The 20,232-nt window shown below is 40.5% G+C and overlaps 1 protein-coding gene across 1 annotated transcript in view; it reads right to left on the bottom strand.

Moving 5' to 3' along the window:
• The window catches only part of caskin2 (CASK interacting protein 2), a 62,743-nt gene that overhangs the window by 8,319 nt on the left and 34,192 nt on the right, over nucleotides 1-20,232 (bottom strand). The window contains exons 7-16 of the mRNA XM_053639189.1: nucleotides 19,008-19,120; nucleotides 14,394-14,502; nucleotides 14,107-14,215; nucleotides 12,520-12,614; nucleotides 8,502-8,619; nucleotides 5,327-5,557; nucleotides 4,381-4,470; nucleotides 3,402-3,535; nucleotides 3,031-3,103; nucleotides 1,544-1,632 (exon numbers count right to left, since the gene is read on the bottom strand). Coding sequence (XP_053495164.1) covers nucleotides 1,544-1,632; nucleotides 3,031-3,103; nucleotides 3,402-3,535; nucleotides 4,381-4,470; nucleotides 5,327-5,557; nucleotides 8,502-8,619; nucleotides 12,520-12,614; nucleotides 14,107-14,215; nucleotides 14,394-14,502; nucleotides 19,008-19,120 — 1,161 coding nt within the window. The remainder of the gene's footprint in view (nucleotides 1-1,543; nucleotides 1,633-3,030; nucleotides 3,104-3,401; nucleotides 3,536-4,380; nucleotides 4,471-5,326; nucleotides 5,558-8,501; nucleotides 8,620-12,519; nucleotides 12,615-14,106; nucleotides 14,216-14,393; nucleotides 14,503-19,007; nucleotides 19,121-20,232) is intronic.

The following is a 20,232-nucleotide window of genomic DNA, read 5'->3' as shown; positions in this document are numbered from 1 at the left end:
AGACCCAGTCCCAGCTGAAGAGAAGCAGCCGCATAGCATGATGCTGCCACCACCATGCTTCTCTGTGGGTATGGTATTCAATAAGCGGTCTTGTTTTTGTGCCGTATAAAGCTTTTAGAATAATTCCCAAAATGTTCTACCTTGGTCTTATCAGACCATAACACATTTTATCACATGTTTTCGGCAAAATTTAGGTGGGTTTGGACTTTTTCCCCCCTCTTTCGAGTCAATTTACCCCATAATCCAGACATGTGAAGAATACAAGAGATCTTGACAGCCTCCCTGATAAGTTTTCTTCTTGTCCTTTTGTCAATTTTGGAAGGGTCACTGTGCTGATCTATTTTCTCCACTTGTTGATGATGGCCTTCACAGTGTTTTATGGTACATCTAAATGGTTTGGAAATGCCTCTCCTTACCAATACCTTTCAACATTGAGACCCCATAAAATGAGACAATATTATGTCTGTGTCCATTCTGAAATAATCATAAGTTTGCCCTACTGTACCCTACAACAAAGGCTAGACCAGGGGTGTCCAATCTTATCCACAAAGGGCCAATGTGGGTGCAGCTTTACATTCCAATCAAGCAGGAGCCACACCTGATTCTACCTTGATCTTGGATTTCAGTAGACTCAAGTGTGGCTTCTGTGTGGTTAGAATGAAAACCTGCACCCACACCGAACCTTTGTGGATAAGACTGGACACCCCTGGGCTAGACCCTTCACAATGAGACCACTGAAAGTTCTGTAGGGATTGAAGAGTGTTCTACTGTCAGAATTGCTGACACATATAAACAGGAACTCGAGAGAAAATTGATATTTTCTTGTTTATATGTGTCAGCAATTACCAAGCAAAAAATACAGACGTGGAGAAACCTCCAGCAGAGAGATTTGATGTCACAGGAAAAAAAAATTAATTTCTTACAACTGAATCATATTATTAAATACAACCTCAACATGACTTGTTCTTGAACTTGACCTATACGAAAATGATCAACTGCATGTCTTTGGCCACCATTTTACCATTCAGACTAAAAACATCACAAAAAAAACTCTCAGAAGCTGTTACAAATCCTTCCTCTCAGCATGCAGCATGCTTCCCAGCACCACAAGCACTACTTTTCGTTTTTCATTCTCTCCATGTGCTTATTGTTTACATTGCCACGTGCCTGTGTTTTGGTCCTGTCTCCACCTCGGTCTCATCATTGCTCTGTTGTCTTTATTGTGAGCATCCATTCCCAAGCCTTATTCTTTGATTCTTTGCGTTTACTGCGTGTTTTTGTTTTGGAATTATACGGTAATCTTCTTTGCTGCTGCTTGCTTGTGATCGATCCCCTGGCTATGACAATGATTTTTGGATTAGCTTTAATAAATGACACCCTGAGTTTACGCACTTGTGCCCTACCAAGCAAACAGTCCACTGACTGGCTCCTTCAATAATGACCGTGTAGAAAGGGTTCTTGGCCCCTACGTGCAGGTAATTCCTTCATGTTAGAAAATTAGAATATGACTGAAAGCATAAAGTAATGTTTGTATTGCACGAACCCTGCCCTCCAGTAACTGTTCTGGACGGATAACATGTGGCCTGACAGCTTGTTCACCGGCTCTGGAGCTGTTCTGATCCGGCCTGCGACCTGGAAGACACACACACACACACACAGTTACAACAGCTACAAAATCATGCACAAGTCAGGGTTGTTTTAGTAGAGATTTAGTGCCTGCTTTAAGCACTTAGTGAAGAGGTCTGTCCTCAGTCTTTGTTTAATCTATGACGTGATTGTTTCACTGGATTTATGAGTCAGTGAACAGATTACACACGAGAGAAGAATGTTTTTCACCTCATCACGAACAAGCCTTTATTTACACAACGATACAGTACACATCATGACACGTGACCCGCAATCTCACTGTATATTAGATCGATTTAAATAAGTCAACAATGCAAAACTATTTCGATGCAAGACAACCACACACAACGTGATTCAATACAGTGCGTATATTTCAATTACAATCCTCCTTTTTGGTTTTTAGACTCGTTAAGTCGTACGTCTTATGACTATAAGGGTTGCCAGATCTACAAAAAGTATATACATAGAAATATAACTTCAACACCAATCGTAAGTGTTTTTAGTTAGCCACCACAATGCATTTCTGAACCATCGGGTGCTCGTGTTAGGTGATAAATGTTTTACTTACACTACACTGTCAGTTGGTGACAGATTGCAGCATACGGTTCAGCTTTTAGACAGCTAATCAATCGTAAGTATTGACACCAGTGCTCCTATTCGTATAGATAAATATGTACACCCCAAATAACTGGTCTGCACCAAAGACACATGTGTAATCTGACCAAATGTGTTTGAATCTGCAACTTACTATATTGTAATCTACCCGATATCCACATACAATCACTTTTTTATTTATTTATACCCAGAGCACTCGGTTATTAAAAATCAAAAAGCACTTAATCTCTTAAACACAATTTTACGCAATCGTTCTTCCACCAAGCATGAAACGCCTGATCATACCGATTATCATACGCACGTGATTACATTTAGTTGTCGTATCTTACCTTTGAACAATAAACCTAATTTCGGAATGTTTCTTGATCTCATGCCTAAACTTCAGATCCTCTACAACAGACAAAGAACATCCTTCAGTCTTCTTATCAGTATCTCAGGATTTATACAACTCTCAGCTCCTCTCTCTCTCTCATTTCTCCTCCCATGCAGGAATCCCACACTGCATATAAGCCTAGAACAGCTTAGGCAGGACTGACTCCCATCTCTTTTTGCTGTTTTATTGCTTTTTTATTACTTTTGTGAGGAAATAAATTGTGTTTTCCTTCCACATTCCAGAAATGCCAGCGGAATACACGTCGATCCTGCGCACCATCCAACACGCAACTTTAACTGTATGAGATCGCCTATTGTTTTTGCAACTCAAAGTAGTGTTAGCACTAAAACCAGGAGAATTTGAGTAAATGGAAAAAACATTTCAGTGTATGAGCACATTATTAGAACCAAACTGACCTGCAGGCTCAGCGTTAATGACATCAGAAGCCAGGCCATGCTGTTCTACCACTTCACCACCAGAGGGCGAGACCTGCACAATAAAAACAACAGCTATCAACTTGACAAAAAATTAAAAATAAAAAAAAATCACTGAGGGTGTTTTAAGCCTAAGCATGTTTGGAGTCCACAACCAGCATAACTCTTCAGAGTTCATTCTGATAGTGCTGATAGTAGAGACGGCTTCCAAAACTGTTAAACATCTCACAGAAAACTTAATTATATCAAAAATCACACACTTTTTTAACCTGTTTATGTGTATTGTCTGCTATAGAAGTCCCTATTAGTTTTAGAAAATTTATCAGCACCTTCTGACCAATCACATATGATACCTTGTTGACGTCCTGTGTGGTGGTGCTGGTCTGATGCTGTGCATTGTGGGTAAAGTTGCCCTCAGTGCTCTGTCCACTGCCAGCGCTACGACTGCTCCCTACACTGCCTGCGCTCCCAACACTGTTCCTGTCTCCTGAGAGAGAGAGAGAGAGAGAGACAAAGAGATTAACAAACAGATAAACAGACAGAGAGAGAGAGAGATACACATACAGAGTGACTGTGAGAGTAAGTCAGAAACAGATAGAGAAACATACATACAGAGAGACAGAGAGACATAGAGAGACAGAGAGAGAGACATACAGAGAGACAGAAAGAAATACAGAGAGAAAGACATAGAGAGACAGTGAGAGACATATAGAGAGACAGATGGACATGTAGAGAGACAGACGGACAGCCTTATAGAGAGACCATGAGAGACATACAGAGAGACAGACAGAGACAGATGGACATACAGAGAGAAAGAGTGAGACATAAAGAGAAACAAAGAGATGCATACATACAGAGAGATAGATAGACATACAGAGAGACAGAGAGAGACATAGAGAGACAGAGAGAGAGAGACATACAGAGACACAGATGGACATAAAGCGAGACATACAGAGAGACAAATAGAGAGAAAGAGACATACAGATATACATTGAGACAAATATAGAGACAGACAGTAAGAAAGAGAGAAAGAGAGAGAGAAGCAGGGACAAGACTAAATACAGAGAATGGGAAGAGGAAGAGACAGCACTAACTAATGAGTGAGTACGCTGAAGATCACAGGTGAGTCTGGTAACTGGTTGAGTTAAAGACCTGCTCTTAAAGACCTTAAAGTTATCATCACGTACACTGTAGTTAGTAGCGCTCAGTGCTCACTGGCCTTGAGCATCAGACATGAGAACCAGCTGGACAGGAAGCGATGGGAACAGGACAACAGGCTGGGGGTACACGAGGATAGACAGGACAGCTGATGGGGACTCGGGTGACTCTTACCAGTGAAAGAGCTCCTGAGGACCCAAATATCCTCTGGCTCTTTGGTACTAGCTGGAATACACAAGGCACTGGGACTGTCAGGAGGAGAACCTAGCAAACACACATACTTTAAAGGGTACTGAGGGGATCTGTGGGCTCAGTGGACAACCAGCTGGTCGAAAAAAAGACCTTCAGGAGACACGAGGTGAGTAAAATTGTGTGGAATGTGCGGTAGATGGTTATCAACACTGGACTGGAAAGGGTCAGGTACTGGTGGCCTGAAAGGTTCTTCACGGGGAAATGTTAAATCTAGAACCTCTCTGGGCTCCAAAGAACCTATGAAGAAAGGGTTTCTCCAATGGTTACGTCAAGCAGAACACATTTACAAATCAAACGAGTTATCCAAGAAACCATTCCAGAACCCTTTTTTTTTCTAAGACTATACTGACTTAGGTTAGGTTTTGAATGCTTGGTTCTGTGTAAACGGTTCTATAAGACCTTTAAAGATTTAGCTTTGGTTATTTGAAATTTTTACAAGGAACCCAACAACAGAGGTTTTTCCCTGTCAGAGAGGGTTCCAAGTAGAACCATTTTAGGAAGCTAAGAACCCTTATCTATTCAAAGAACCCTTGAAGAACCATGTTTTCTAAGAGTGTACTGACATTATCGATCACCTTTAACAATTTAGCTTCTTTTTTTTTTTTTAAAGGTTCTATGTAGAACCTTATTTAGAACAGATAAGGTTTCCCTGCCAGAGAGTTCCAAGTGTAACCCCCAGAGAAATTTAAGAACATTCAACTATCCAAAGAACCCTCGCACTCTAGAACACATTTAAAGATTTAGATGTTCTATGCAGAACTTTACATACAGAGAGTTTTAAATTTAGAGAGGGTTACAAGTAGAACCCCTTTATAGAGCTGAAACTTTAACTTGCTTTGGAAGAAACATTGACGATGACTCTAAAAGCCAGAAAGTGTGTGTTTTTGAGGCGTGCTGATGAGTGTGTGAGCAGAAGAACACACAGTACCTGGGTGCTGGTTCAAGCCGTTTGGGCGTGGTGAGTCAGGATGAGTGGGTGAATACAGGGTGTACGAGTCATCAGTGTGGGGGGCGGGGTGAGGGCTGCAGGGGGCCGGAGCTCTGGTTAGAGTGTGATGTCGTTGGTTGGGCAGGGAGGCCTGGCGAGAGAGGAAGCCCCCTGCAGACATAACACACGGCGTGATGAATTTCTATTTTTAACAAGAAGGAAGGGGTTTCGTGCTTTGATCTGAGTGGTTAGTTTTCGGATATGAGTGGTTAGCATTTTTTAGCATTGTTTATTTGTAGTATATTGTTTTTAGTGCATACTTAACGAATAGTTTTTAGCATTTAATTTTGACTATTTCCCGTTTAGTTTTTAACGTTTAGTTTTACACTTACGTTTTTAAGTGTTTCATGTGTGCTTTTTTTAGCATTTGGTTTAGTTTGATCTTTTAATCTTTAGTTTTTATTGGTTCTTTGTTCAATGTTTACAGCTTGTTATCTTTATTTATTTTTTTTTGTACTAGTGTAAATTCTTTTTTCTTTTTCTTTGTAGGAGTACGCAACTGTCGAATTTGATTGTATGTACAGTAGATGCTTACAGCACTCTTTATGCACACGACAATAAAACCTGGCAGTTGAAAAGTGTTTCATGTTTATTACGTTAGTATGTAGTGTTTAGTTTTTAAGTGATGATTTAGTGCTTAATTTATGTTTTGTTTGTAGTGCTCAGTTTTTTTGTTTGTTTGTTTGTTGTTGTTTTTTAGTGTTTAGCATTCAGAGTTCGGGGTTTAGTGTTTATCTTTTAGTGTTTGGTCTTCAGTCATTAGTGTTTGAGGTTTAGTTCATATTGTTTCATTTTTAGTGTTTGATGTTTGGTGTTTAGTATTTAGCGTTTGGTATTTATGAATGTTTAGTCTCATTTTTAGTGTTTAGTGTTTAGCTTTTAGTGTTTAGTGTTTAGATTTTAGTGTTTCATCTTTAGTCTTTATTCATTAATGTTTGGTGTTTAGCTTTTAGTGTATCGTTTTTAGTGTTTAGTGTTGTTTTCATGTTTAGTGCTTAGTTTTTAGCTTGTAGTTTTTAGTGCTTAGCTTTTAGCGTTTAAATCCTAGTCTAGTGTTTAGTTATATTGTTGAGATTTAGTGTTGATGCTGATTTTTTATTTATTTATTTTTTTAGTTTGTAGTGTCTGGGCTTTCGTTTTTAGGTTTCGTCTTTAATGTTCGTTTTTGTATCGTTTGTTGTTTAGGTTTAGTTTTTAGTGTTTCGCTGCTTGCTGGAAGAAATGAAAAGACAGGAGGGCGCATGGTTCAGCAATACTGAGGAAGCTGCTTACTTGATGCTGACAATGTGACATGACAGACTGCTGATTCTGATCATCAGCCTCTCTCTCTCTCTCTCTCTCTCTCTCTCACACACACACACACACACACACACACACACACACACACACACACACACAGGACAAAATGTCAACAACTCTTCATTTCAGCTCTGATTTTCTACTCAGCCCTTTTCAGCTCAGTTCCAACAGCTGATTATATCCTTGTTAATCCTATTAGTGTGTGTGTGTGTGTGTGTGTGTACGCATACATATGTGGCAGTCTAGGAAAACCTATCAGATGTTGTCTGGGCTGAATTCTGGAAAACAAAAAAAAAAAACGTTTTTGACCAAATTGATGACTTTTTCTGCCTATAACACTTTGAAGTCAATACTTGAAAGAACCCATATATATATTTCATCAAAAAAGATGTGGAACTTGTTGCTTTTATTTACTTTATAACCTTGTCTATCTTCCTGCCAAGAGCATGGTTGTGTAAAGAGACAGTACGTGTGATTTCCTCACACAGTGAATGTCACGTTTTGATCAAGTTCATGCTAATCAGTTCAGTTCGTAATCCGATATTAGTTTCCAGAAACTCTGTGATGCTCCTGTGTCATCACATGATCATCAAAAGAAGACGAGGAGAGTTCTTGCACACTCTGTATTCACGACAGCAGACAAAGATTTAAAATATAAAATGAAATAAAATAAAAAGAGAGACAGAGGCTGATGTGGATGATGGTGAGAATCAACGTGAGAATTAAAATATTTCGATCATAATATCTGTACATTGATAATGTCCGTATCCAGGTGTGCTTGTGGGTTTTTTAAGGTTAAAAAGTTGTTTATGTCACTTTGGGGGATAACATTTTTGCAGGTTCTCTTGTCTTTCAGAGAGCTTTCCCAAGTAGTGAACAAAAATATACAACGAGAAAGAAGGAAAACACTCTCGAAACCGAAAGTAGTGAACTCGGTGGGAAAAATGTAACATGGTCTTCAAATAAACAGCATTCTTTTCTAACCTTCGTTTTCGTTAATCATGGTTTACGAACGTGTTGCCAGAGTTTTTTTTTTAACGCTTTCAATGTTTTTGTTTACGCTCCACAAGTTTGCGTGTGGGCGGGGCTAAACATGTGATTTACACTCATTGGCTAGTGCGATTTGGATCGACAGCTCCCTGACCTGGAAGTCTGACCTGAGTCTTCAGTGTCGCAAATTTTGGAGAGCGTTCTGGATGCGGTTCTCTGTATAGTTATAGTGTTCGTACTTTGTAGTGGAAATTACTTTCTTCCTTATTTACTTACTCAGTCAGTATATTCGCTCGTAATTAACATTTGAGGATTGGGTAGTCCCATACGACTGTTTTTTCGAGACGAGCTCTCAGGAGCAGCATGGAGAACCGTCGTCATCCTCCTCCTCTTCAGCTTGTCACTCAAGCTGACAATCAAAATCTCACTAGCCAATAAGCTGCAAGCCGCTGTTAAGCCCCGCCCAGTTTCAGAGTCTTTTTCTTCTTTCTCATTGTATATTTTTGTTTATTTCTTGAGAAGTTACTTCAAATCATTTTGGCACAAATTTTAGAAATACAGTTTGAGCACAAGCATGCAGGATGTTTTGGATGTGAAATAGTGCGTATACAACAGTTGCCTCAAGGCTGCACTGTTGCGATCCTCTCAATCCACAGGAACTGCTGAGCGTCTTTATTCCTTCAACCCGCTTCACACTGGAGTCAATAAAGCTCCTCGATTTCAATCTGTTCACCATGGTGTGTAAGAGTGTAAATCTCACACTTACCAGATCTCCGCGTTATGACCTCCACGATGGACGGAGGGAAGTATCCCACGCGGTCGATGCCTCTCTGACTGTCATGGATGTGTCCTTTCCAACGTCCATCTACGTGCTGCTCCAAAACCTAAAACACACCCGTGACCTCGTTAAACCCGAAACAGAGCCGATGCTAGCATGAAGGGCTTGAGCCATTTCCTCTCACTAACGCTTACTAAGTTGCTAAAGTTCTTTTTTTTTCTTTCTTTTTTTTTAAATCTTCTTGCACATTAAATATTCAAAACACAACTCTGGTCTTGTGATCTTCTATCAAATGTCAGTCAGAGTCTCTTGGTACACTGTTTCTAACCTTACGGCTTAACCTCTCGTGTTCGAGTCCTGATTTAGCACAGCACGCTGAGCAAATGAGCCCATTAGCATTCCATGGATGCTACACAGGGTTAAATTTTAGCAGCGAGCATGTGCTTAACGATCAAACTGATATGGGGGCGGACAAATCCATAGCCTGGGTGCAGATTTTTTGAGTACAGGATAGTAGACTTTTGTTCATAGTTACCTGATGGAGAAGTAGGTTAAACAAGTCGAAAAATAAAATAAACCCTACTCCTTTACTGACTGACACAAAACAAGTTTTCAGATAGATAGATAGATAGATAGATAGATAGAGTGCCCTCCACTAATATTGGCACCCTTGTTAAATATGAGCAAAGAAGGCTGTGAAAAATTCTTTATTGTTTAAACTTTTGATCTTTTCTTTAAAAAAAAAAAATTCACAAAAATACTCTGCTCTCATAGATATTAAACAAGTGCAAATAAAACACAGGTTTATCCAAAAAAATCTTTGTTAAATAGGTGTGCAACAGCTCTGAGTCTTCTCCTATAATGCCTGATGAGGTTGGAGAATACATGGCGAGGGATCTGAGAGCATTCCTCCATACAGAATCTCTCCAGAACCTTCACATTTCGAGGTCCACGCTGGTGGACTCTCCTCTTCAGTTCACCCCACAGGTTTTCTATGGGGTTTGGGTCAGGGACTGGGATGTCCATGGCAGGACCTTGATTTTGTGGTCAGTAAACCATTTTTGTGTTGATTTTGATGTGTGTTTTGGATCATTGTCCTGCTGGAAGATCCAACCACGGCCCATTTAAAGCTTTCTGGCAGAGGCAGTCAGGTTTTCATTTAATATCTGTTGATATTTGATGGAGTCCATGATGCCGTGTATCCTAACAAAATGTCCAGGTCCTCTGGCAGGAAAACAGTCCCAAATCATTAAAGATCCTCCTCCATATTTAACCGTGGACATGAGGTACTTTTCCATACGGCTACCTCTCTGTGTGCACCAAAATCACCTCTGGTGTTTATTACCAAAAAGCTCTGTTTTGGTTTCATCTGACCATAGAACCCGATCCCATTTGAACTTCCAGTAGTGTCTGGCACACTGAAGACGCTCGAGTTTGTTTTTGGATGAGAGTAGAGGCTTTTTTCTTGAAACCCTTCCAAACAACTTGTGGTGATGTAGGTGACTTCGGATTGTAGTTTTGGAGACTTTCTGACCCCAAGACGCATCTAACTTCTGCAGTTCTCCAGCTGTGATCCGTGGAGATTTTTATCCACTCGAACCGTCCTCTTCACAGTACATTGAGACGATATAGACACACGTCCAATTCCAGGTTGATTCATAACATTTCCAGTTGACTGGAACTTCTTAATTATCACCCTGATGGTAGAAATGGGCATTTTCACTGCTTGTGCTATTTTCTTATAGACACTTCCCAGTTTGTGAAGCTCAACAACCTTTTACCGCACATCACAGCTATATTCCTTGGTCTTACCCATTGTTATGAATGACTAAGGGAATTTGGCCTATGTGTTACCTCATATTTATACCCCTGTGAAACAGGAAGTCATGGTAGAGCAATTTCCTGTTCCAAGTCACCCAGGTGTACTAAATCAATGGGAATATACTTCAAATATATTGTTCTCATATGAATTCATAGGGGTGCCAATAATTATAGCACACCTATATTTAACAAAGTTTTTTTTTTTTTTTTTGATAAACTTGTGTTTGCAATTGTTGGATATCCATGAGAGCAGAGTATTTTTGTGAATTTTTTTTTTTTTAACAAAATGTCAAAAGGTTAAACAATAAAGACAATTTTTCACAGCCTTCTTTGCACATATTTACCAAGGGTGCCAATATTAGTGGAGGGCACTGTAGGTAGGCAACTAGGTAGGTACTTTAACCATCCCCGGTGGGGAAATTAGTGTGATTGAGCAGCAAGACATTGAGATTTTATGATCCACAAACGTACCACATATAATACAAAAATACAGGACAACACAGGTAATTACACAGTATACACAATTCACAGTTAGACATTATTCTCCTCTCAACAACCACCTCTAGGGGGTCCATGACCACACGTATGACAGAGCCTGCCTTCTTGGTGAGCTTATTCAGCTGTTTGCCCTCTTTAGTTTTAGCCCTAGTTCCCCAGCACACTACAGCATAGAACAAGTAGCTGGCAACAACAGACTGATAGAACATGTGAAGCGTCTTCTTACGCACATTGAAGGACCTCAGTCCTTTCAAGAAGTACGGCTGACTCTGTCCCTTCCTGTAGATTGCCTGTAGATACCCATTCACACACTATGGATAATTTAGAGATGCCAGTCAGGATACAATGCATGTCTATGGACTGGGGGAGATAATCAGTGTACCCTGGAGGAAACCACCAAAGCACGGGGAGAACATGTAAGCTCCACGCACACAGGTGGGAACCCCAATTGAACCCCAACCCTGGAGGTGCAGGCAAACATGCTAACCACTAAGTTAGCATGTGGTTCCCACCGTGATCCCCACTCCTAAGCAGTTCCTAAGATAACTGTCTGTTTATTTAAAGACCCTAAACGAACTCTACTTAACAAACAGGAAACTGCTTTTTTGTTTGTTTGTTTTGGTAGAGCCCTCACAAACTCCCACTGGATGACAGCTAGTTGGCATAAATATCACCTCACACTCACAAACACAAAGTCACGCACTTACACAAAAGCCCAAAAGCCCGCACCCACAGCCTGCCATGTGTTTAGTGCAGTGCTTCAGGGCACACATTTCCAATGCAGCTCATGTAAGTACAAAACAAGTCTGAGGGCCGGAGGGAAAAGAAGAATTCCAAAGAGGGAAAAAAACCAAAACAAACGAGCATGACAGCGGGTCTGTGCTATGTGTCTGTATGCCAAGTCCCGATCTCTCGACCCCCTCATCATAGAGTGCTCGAGAGGAGCCTGTTGCGGCATGCGGACCACAGATCTGTAACACACGCAGCTGGTGTTACTTTCCTTTCCACTATGTACTACTCAATAACCTTCTGTGTCTACAGTGTAGTGTGTATAGTGTCGATCAAAACAAAAACAGACACTATCAGCAATCACTTGGAGTTTATGTTACCACCCCAAAGTTGACTATTTTACTACAACATCACATCCAGAAGTGTTTTATTCTTCTTACAACACAGCACTTTGCCAACAAGCTTATTCCAGGGGACTCGGGGTACCCTGGACACACATTACGGACGATTTAGAGATGCCAGTCAGCCTACGACACATGTCTTTGGACTGGGAGGAAACCTCCAAATCACACGGAGAACATGCGAACTCCGTGCACACGGGGCAGAGACGGGAACCCGTGGTGCAAAGGCAGACGTGCTAACCACTAAACCACCATAACCGCCGCCCCCTTCCTCCCCCGCCCCCAACGTGTCACTTATTAATATATAAAAATTTTAATCTTTGACACATTGCTGCACTTCAAGACATGCTGTTAGGACGTGCAGGATGTACTGGGACGGAGTGCTTCATCACTCCATCCCGTTTTTGGTTGGTTCCCTAAAACAGCACACTCCCACATGGTTTATTCCTTATGTAAACTCTACTGAGACATGGAAGATATTAAGAGGTGCGATACTGATGATTAAACATGTCTCGGCTGATTATTTAGATGTTAAAATTGGCGTACTCTGTGCTTACCATGATGACGTCTCCGGCACGTATGTTCAGAGCTGTAGGGTCGTGAAGGTTCCAGTAGTCCTTTAGCGCTCTCACCTGCATTGCTCCCGAGGCTTCTAACAGCACGTGCACACACACACACACACACACACACACATAAACACTTTACATTTAAACAGCCTTTAAGACAAGTATGAGTATGACAATTATGACATGTTCTACGCAGATTTCAACAGATAATTTTTCGAAATGATTATCTACTACAAATTCAGCAATATTATGAGAAAACCAAATAGTTTCCACTGCAAGCACTGATGGATTGCACAGTCTTGTTTATTTGTCACCGCCAATATTTCAACACAGTAAGTGTTTGTACCTGGGGGCTTTAACACGGGGCTCCTCACAAAGCCCTCTGGGTTTTAAACAGGTAAAGATACACAAAATGGTTTTGAGCATGCTGATTAGCGCGTCAGCTTCGATAACACATCGACTGAGCGCCAAGAGGCAAATGATTTGGATGCTTCAACTCGATGAAGGTTTTTTTTAATCAAATACATTAAAGTTCTGAGGTAACGAGTAGAAGGTTGTGAGTTCACGGGACACTCGAGCTAACCGTCTCGAGAGGCGGAGCAAAGCCAACAGCATCTTTTTAATATTGAAGTCCTTGAAATACACTGATAAGCCATAACATTAAAAACTACCGAAAGGTGACGTGAACGACAATGATTATCTTGTTACAAAGGCACCTGTCAGGGGGTGGGATATATTAGGCAGCAGGTGAACATTCAGTTCTCAAAGTCGATGTGTTGGAAGCAGGAAAAATGGCCAAGCGTAAGGATCTGAGCGACTTTGACAATATTCTATATAATATCATATTCTAACTAGCACAAAAAAACCACACATTTATGACACTCTGAGTCCATAATATAGTCTGAACTGTAGATTTTGTAGAACCACAATTCCGAAAAAGTTGGGACGCGGTGTAAAATGTCAATAAAAACAGAATGCAACGATCTGCAAATCTCATAAACCCGTATGTTATTCACAATAGAGCATAGAAAACATATCAAATGTTTAAACTGAGGAAATGTACCGTTTTAAGAAAAAAATAAGGTCATTTTGAATTTGATGGCCGCAACACGTCTCAAAAAAGTTGGGACGGGGGTAACAAAAGGCTGGAAAAGTAAGTGTTAGTGAAAAGAAACAGCTGGAGGTTAACTGCAATCAGGTCTGATGATCGGGTGTAAAAAAGAGGATCGTAGAGACGCGGAGTCTTTCAGAAGTAAAGATGGGCAGAGGTTCAGCAATCTGTGAAAAACTGCGTCTACAATTTGTGGAGCAATTTCAGAATAATGTTCCTCAACGTAAAATTGCGAAGACTGTGAATATCTCTATTATATCTCTAATATATCTATTTTCAGGTAAGGTGCTCTTCTGCTGTAAGTGAGGACCGTTTCTAGCTCCTGTTTTAATATCCATTCAGCAGGAAGTGGCTTTCTGAGGCGAGCCGTGAGAGCAACATTTTGAGAGTAAACGTTACATTTTGAGATTTGTGGGGCTAAAATGCTGCATGGAGATGAATGAGTGCGTAAGTGTGGAGCCTCTCACCTCGGAGCAGTTGTTTGATGTCTTTGCTGGCGTGGGACGTGGTGAACTGGTTCACGATGTCCAGAGCCGTTTGGTTATATGTGTTCCGGATGTTCACATCAATCCCAGCCTACAGAATAAAACATAACAGCCAGAGGTGTGCAATCGTGTTTTAATAGGATCGATATGATCTTTTTTTTGTTGTTTTTTAATAATACTAAGTTCTCTCAATAAATGTTTTCACATGCTTCAGAATCTCAGTTTATTCGTTTCATCGTGGACTTTATTTAACTTTTTTTTTTGCTTACATCCAATAGCAGCTTGACGACATCGGTTTTGCCGTAGAGCGCTGCCTCGTGAAGTGCCGTTCCAGCTTTGATGGTTCTGTTGATATCGATTCCCGCTTTCAGGAGCAATCTGGGTTATGTGGAATAACAAAATAAAATCAACATTTTTTTTTCTGTTTTCTGTTTGTTCATGCTTTTCGTGTGCAAATGCGTAATGTGAGCTCATTTCTCCTGGTAATGACTCAACGGCAGAATATTTGTAAAAGGAAGTACGCCTAATGAACTCCGCTATGGGTTCGTACACGTACCTCCGTCTCAAATATCTTCTCGATTCTCGCTTTCATTCCAGATAAACAGCTGAGGACTAGCACGCACGCACCCCATCCCCCCCATCATACACACACACGGATAAAAATTCATACAGGTCTCAGGTAGCAGGGATGTTCAGTGTGTGTTAGACATCCAAACAGCAGTGGAGAATGAAAACAAAAGAGAAATGGCCAGGAAAGAAAAAAATAAGAACTCAAACTCCCACACCCGCAAATATGCTCCTAATCCAGGGGAGTACCACTCTGCTCCAAACACTCCAGCTGTGTTCATCTATGGCATTCGATACACAGCCTCCAGGCAGACAGCTGCTAATCAGTTGCTAACTCAACAAGCTTTATGAATTTTTATTTATTTTATTTTTTAAAGACATCTATCTGGAGAAAAAAAAAAAAATCTGTGATGATTAGACTTGTGTGTTGTTCAGTTTTTCCCTGATTGTGATTCTCATTTCAATATATTTAAAAATAAAATCATGATGAACGACTCAATCGTCTACAACCGGTAGCTTGGTAGCAGAAAACAAGCTTTCCCATCATTTCATGTTTAAGGAGAGTTGTGAAAACTCAGCTGGATGGTGGATTTTGAAGTGATTCTGCAGTGATGTGCAATAAAATAAAATAAAAACTCATAACAGTACATTTTGATATAATCCTTCTTCAAATTTGGTTGTCTAATGCCTGATATTTTCTCTGTTTACGCGGCTCAGTGTTGAGCAATTGAAAAGGAAAAAAAAAAAAACCCTGCGTATTAAATCACTTTTTTAATTATCACCACCATTAACATTAACATATTTGTATTATTTGACACTAGGCCTTTTTTGGGTCAAAATCGTCATTCTTTTTTCTCTTTCAAAAGAGCCATGATGACCATTTTTCAGCCTAAATAGATTTCATTTCACATTAATGGATTCAAAACGTTCTTCATTTACATTCACAGCAAGCGAGGAAGCCCACAATTGACAAGAGCACATGAAATTGGGGGAAGGGGGTGGGGCTGCATGTGTCTAAACCAGTGGTCACCGATCCTGTTCCTGGAGGTTTGAAGACTTTAGCTCCAACTATAATCATACACACCTGACTGTGTAAACATTGCTGTAAGAAGTTCTTGATCAACTAAAACAAGTGTGTTAGATTTTTTTTTTTTTGATTAAACCTGCAGGAAGCTAGATCTCCAGGAACAGGGCTGGTGACCACTGATCTAAAGGTTATAACTCGTATAATTTCTGCCCTCCGACTCGGAAAAACCTAAAGAAAACACCGCCTCAACTACTACTTTGGATCTCAGGACGGTCTTCTCAAGTCCAGAGAAATCAGGCCAAATCAACATGGCTGCTCAGAGCATCAGCAGTAAACACAGTAGCACTTGTAAACATTAAATGAGTTATACTATACATACATGAGTATTTGCTTTAGATTGTTAAATCTATAACACTGACTCTACAGCTCACTGTGTTAAGGAGGAAAATATATCAATCCTCACAGCATACAACTGGCTAGCTGTTACTAACGAAAGATGAACATGGAGGCGTCCGTGTCTTGTTCCCATTGTGTAGGTCTACATTGAGATGATTCTGAGCTCGGACCTCCTAAACACGGTGGTTTAGTGGTTAGAACGTTTGCCACACACTTCCAGCGTTCGGGGTTCGAATCCCGTCTCCGCCCTGTGTGTGTGGAGTTTGCATGTTCTCCCGGTGCTGCGGGGGTTTCCTCCTGGTACTCCAGTTTCCTCCCCCGGTCCAAAGGCATGCATTGTAGACTGACTGGCATTTCCAAATTGTGTGGATATGCGTGTGTGTGTGATTGTGCCCTGCGATGGGTTGGCACCCCGTCAAGGGTGTCCCCCACCTTGAGTCCCCTGCGATAGGCTCCAGGCTCCCCGCGACCCTGTGTAGGATAAGTGGTGCAGAAAATGGATGGATGGATGGATGGTATTGCAGATGATTAAATAAACCCGTGACAAACAACGATGTTAGCTAAACCATCTAACACCTCAGTGCCAGTCACTGAGCAGGTACATCTAACAAAAGCCATTTAACTAGAATTTGTTGTACTGTATCGATGGCCAATGGAAAAACACTTGTGCCAGAAGTTAAGTGGAACACCACAGAGCCACTCTTGAGAAATAACCTTAAACCCGTCAGTTAGATATAACAGCACCCTGATTATGTGCTGAATCTCCCACAAGAAGAAACGTAATGCAAATGTAAGCAGGTAGTCCTCTAAGCGGAGCTCTGCTGAATCAGTACAACGCTTTAATACTGAAGCTCTCTGAGCCGGAGCCTGCTCTCAAACTCGGATTAAAGGCGTTCTGATCATCTGAAGGAAAGGGGGGAAAATAAATAAATAACTTCACATGGTGGTAGAAAAACCCACGTTAGGACTATTTGCAAATTATCTTCCGTCCTCAGACGTTAAATCGAGTCGCTTTGTATCACTTCAGATGTAAAGTGTGTTGATATGGGGAAGCAGGCAAAAAGGAAGCTGACTTTATATTTGTTATCCATGTTTGCTATCGGTATTCTATGAGAGCAGTTCAGAATGATGTATTTTTTTCTTATTAACTTAAGGAGAATAAAAAAAAAAAAAAGAGGATGGTGAAGGAACAACCAATTGTAGCCGCTATAACGTAAGTGATAACTAACTCTTTTTTTTTTTTCGCAGACATTCCACAGCATTAAACACAGCTGCAAGCAGATAAACACTACTATGTGTCATTCTTTAATTGAAAAAAAAAAATTATCGGTGTTGACAAATTGCTGTGGTGTAAGAGAAATAAAAACATCGGAATGTGCTGTTATTGGAAAATAATCAACTTCTGGGTGTTAACAATTCCGCTTCATTATCTGTTATTTAACGAAAAAAAAAAACCCAAAAAGTAGAAAGAAAACAGAGAAAGGATTCTCCAGTGTCAGCACCACTAAAGTGCACCTATTATGTTTTTTCAAATATTACCTTCCATGTAGTGTGTTATATATGTCGCTGTTTGTGAATGTAAAAAGTCTGCAAAGTTTCAAAAATCAAAGTGAATGACAAACTGAGTTATCGACTCCAAAAGGAAGGAATCGATTCTGAACGGCTGGAACGACTCGTTTACGAATCTACGTAGCTTTGTAACAAAAAGCCCCGCCTCTGTTCTTCATCTGCTGCTCGTGAACAGAAGGAGCTGAAACTCTTTATGGTAGCGTAGCGGTAGACCAATCACAACAGACTGGGACATCTGACCAATCAGAGCAAAGTATGCTCTCTGAAAGGAGGAGTTTAGAGTGAATCATTTAGAACGGATCATTGAACGAGTCGTTTGTGACACTGGGGGAAAAGGTAATGCTGCAGTTTAAATTATGAGCATGTTAAAGTGTTTTTTGACCTCGGATGCATGTAAATGTATTGTATGAGAGCTTTAAAACAAAACTAGGCACATTTCAAAACCATTATAGGTGCGCTTTAACAGTCAGATGGAAAGCTACTTTAAGTTTTCCGCCACAGAAAAGTCTTTAGGACACAGGAAAGTCTTCTTTCTGTTTTGTTAACTTTAAGAGAAAGTGATGGAAGTGATGGTCTATATCTGCTATAACAGGAACTAACGTGTTTCGCAGACGTTCCACAACATTAGATACATAAGTAAACATTGTGGTGGTATAGCATCACAACCCCCTGTTGTTGATTGTTTCTCTATAACAGCATGCCCGCCGCCATGTTTTTTTTAATTTCTTACTTGTGCACATTTTAAACGCTTTAAATTCGGTTCTGTTGAATGCAAGTATTTCTGATGGTTATATCCAAGCGCAGCCTCGTGAAGCAACGTTCCAGCTTTGGCGGGTCTGTTGATATCGGCGGAGCATTCGGAACTAAGGAAAGCCGGGAACGGGGGGGGTGGGGGAGGTGTTACACATGTTTGGGAATGCAGGAATGAACTTTCATAAATGGAAAGCAGTGGAGTGGCGTGTGACAGCAGAGCAGCTGACTGGCCGGAGAAAGCCGATCTGTCTTCACTCCTACACCATGTCAACACTCAGCATAGACACATCCCACACAGTGCTGATGAGAACGGTCAAAAACACACACACACACACACACACACACACACACACACACACACACGGAACTCATTCAGTCAACCGTGTGCTCAATCAACACTCCTCTGTCTCAACGCCTCGCGTCCTTTACACACACACACACACGTCAGACATGAACAAGAGTACCAGCGTATGCCTACAGGCACACCTGCATTCACACACTCACACACACACTCAACATGCCTAGAAGTCACCAGAAAAAGAAGATGGTAAAGAAGAAGAAGGTAAAGAACCTGATGATGTCCTTGTGGCCGTTGCGGGCGGCGAGGTGCAGGGGTGTGTTGTCTCTCCCGTTACCCTCCAATAGAGCCACCACCATGTTACTGCTCAACAGCAGCTGCACCACCTGACACACACACACACACACACACACACACACACACAGAAGAAACTTAACTAAACTATTACTTAGTCCAGGGGTTCAAAAGAGCTGCTTAAAGTTCTCCTAACTCTCAATACACTTGGATCAGACTGCACTCACGAATATCTGACTTTATAGGTTTGAATAATACACTTTTAATAATGTGATAATCATTTATTGCAGAATTATCATGAAACTGTTTCAGTAAACAACGTCATTACAGAGTTAGAGTTGTTACATCGTTACATCATGACACCAAAATGCTAGTTTTACTAAATTAATTAATTAATTAATTAATTAATTGCACTTTTCTTCATTCTTGATGCTATACATTGAGTATTTCTAGGTACATAATCTTACATATGATACTATGATACTCTAAATAAACGTCCTTTCTTATAAAAAATGTATTTAAATACAACCCATTCTAAATTATAAAACAAATAGGTTTGGTTGTAAAATTAACTGAGCCACATAATCCAAGCCACTGTAATCCTCCATCTACGCTCTCAAGACCACATCACAATAACCGAATTGTGCATTAATGCGCCAGGTTTTAAACCAACAAAACTGAACCCATTGTTCTGTCCATAGAATACCCTAATCTTTGCCTCTTATGTTGCTTAGCAACCAAGACCTACAGACAGACTACACTGTGTGGTGGAAGCACGATATCAATATTGTTGATAATAAATTACATTTTTTTTGTATTGAACACTGGATTTTATTTGAACAACACCTTTACCCATGATGCAACCACAGTAACGCGCACCCTCTCATGGTTTTTTCTTTACACTCTTAACGTTAAGGTTGAACCCTTAAGGTTTATTTGGTTGTGGAAGCCTTGAAGTTTCTGTGTAGAAACCTACAACAAAATGTTTTCGGAAACGGTTCCAAAAAGGGTTCCAGTTAACCCTTGAAAAACCCTGAGTGTATGTACGGTATAGATTGGGTAAGTCTGTGGTAACTCCAAATTATTGGTCGTATTTTCTACCCGGAACTGTTCGATTTTAACACTCTTGGTTCTTGGTACACTCTTGAAAGTTCGAGGTCATTTGATAGTTCTAAACAGTTCTTAGCCTCCTACTTCACTGTTC

The sequence above is a fragment of the Ictalurus furcatus genome, chromosome 13 (genome assembly GCF_023375685.1).
Source record: "Ictalurus furcatus strain D&B chromosome 13, Billie_1.0, whole genome shotgun sequence".
Lineage (NCBI taxonomy): Eukaryota > Metazoa > Chordata > Actinopteri > Siluriformes > Ictaluridae > Ictalurus > Ictalurus furcatus.
This window is presented reverse-complemented; position numbering and strand designations above follow the sequence as displayed.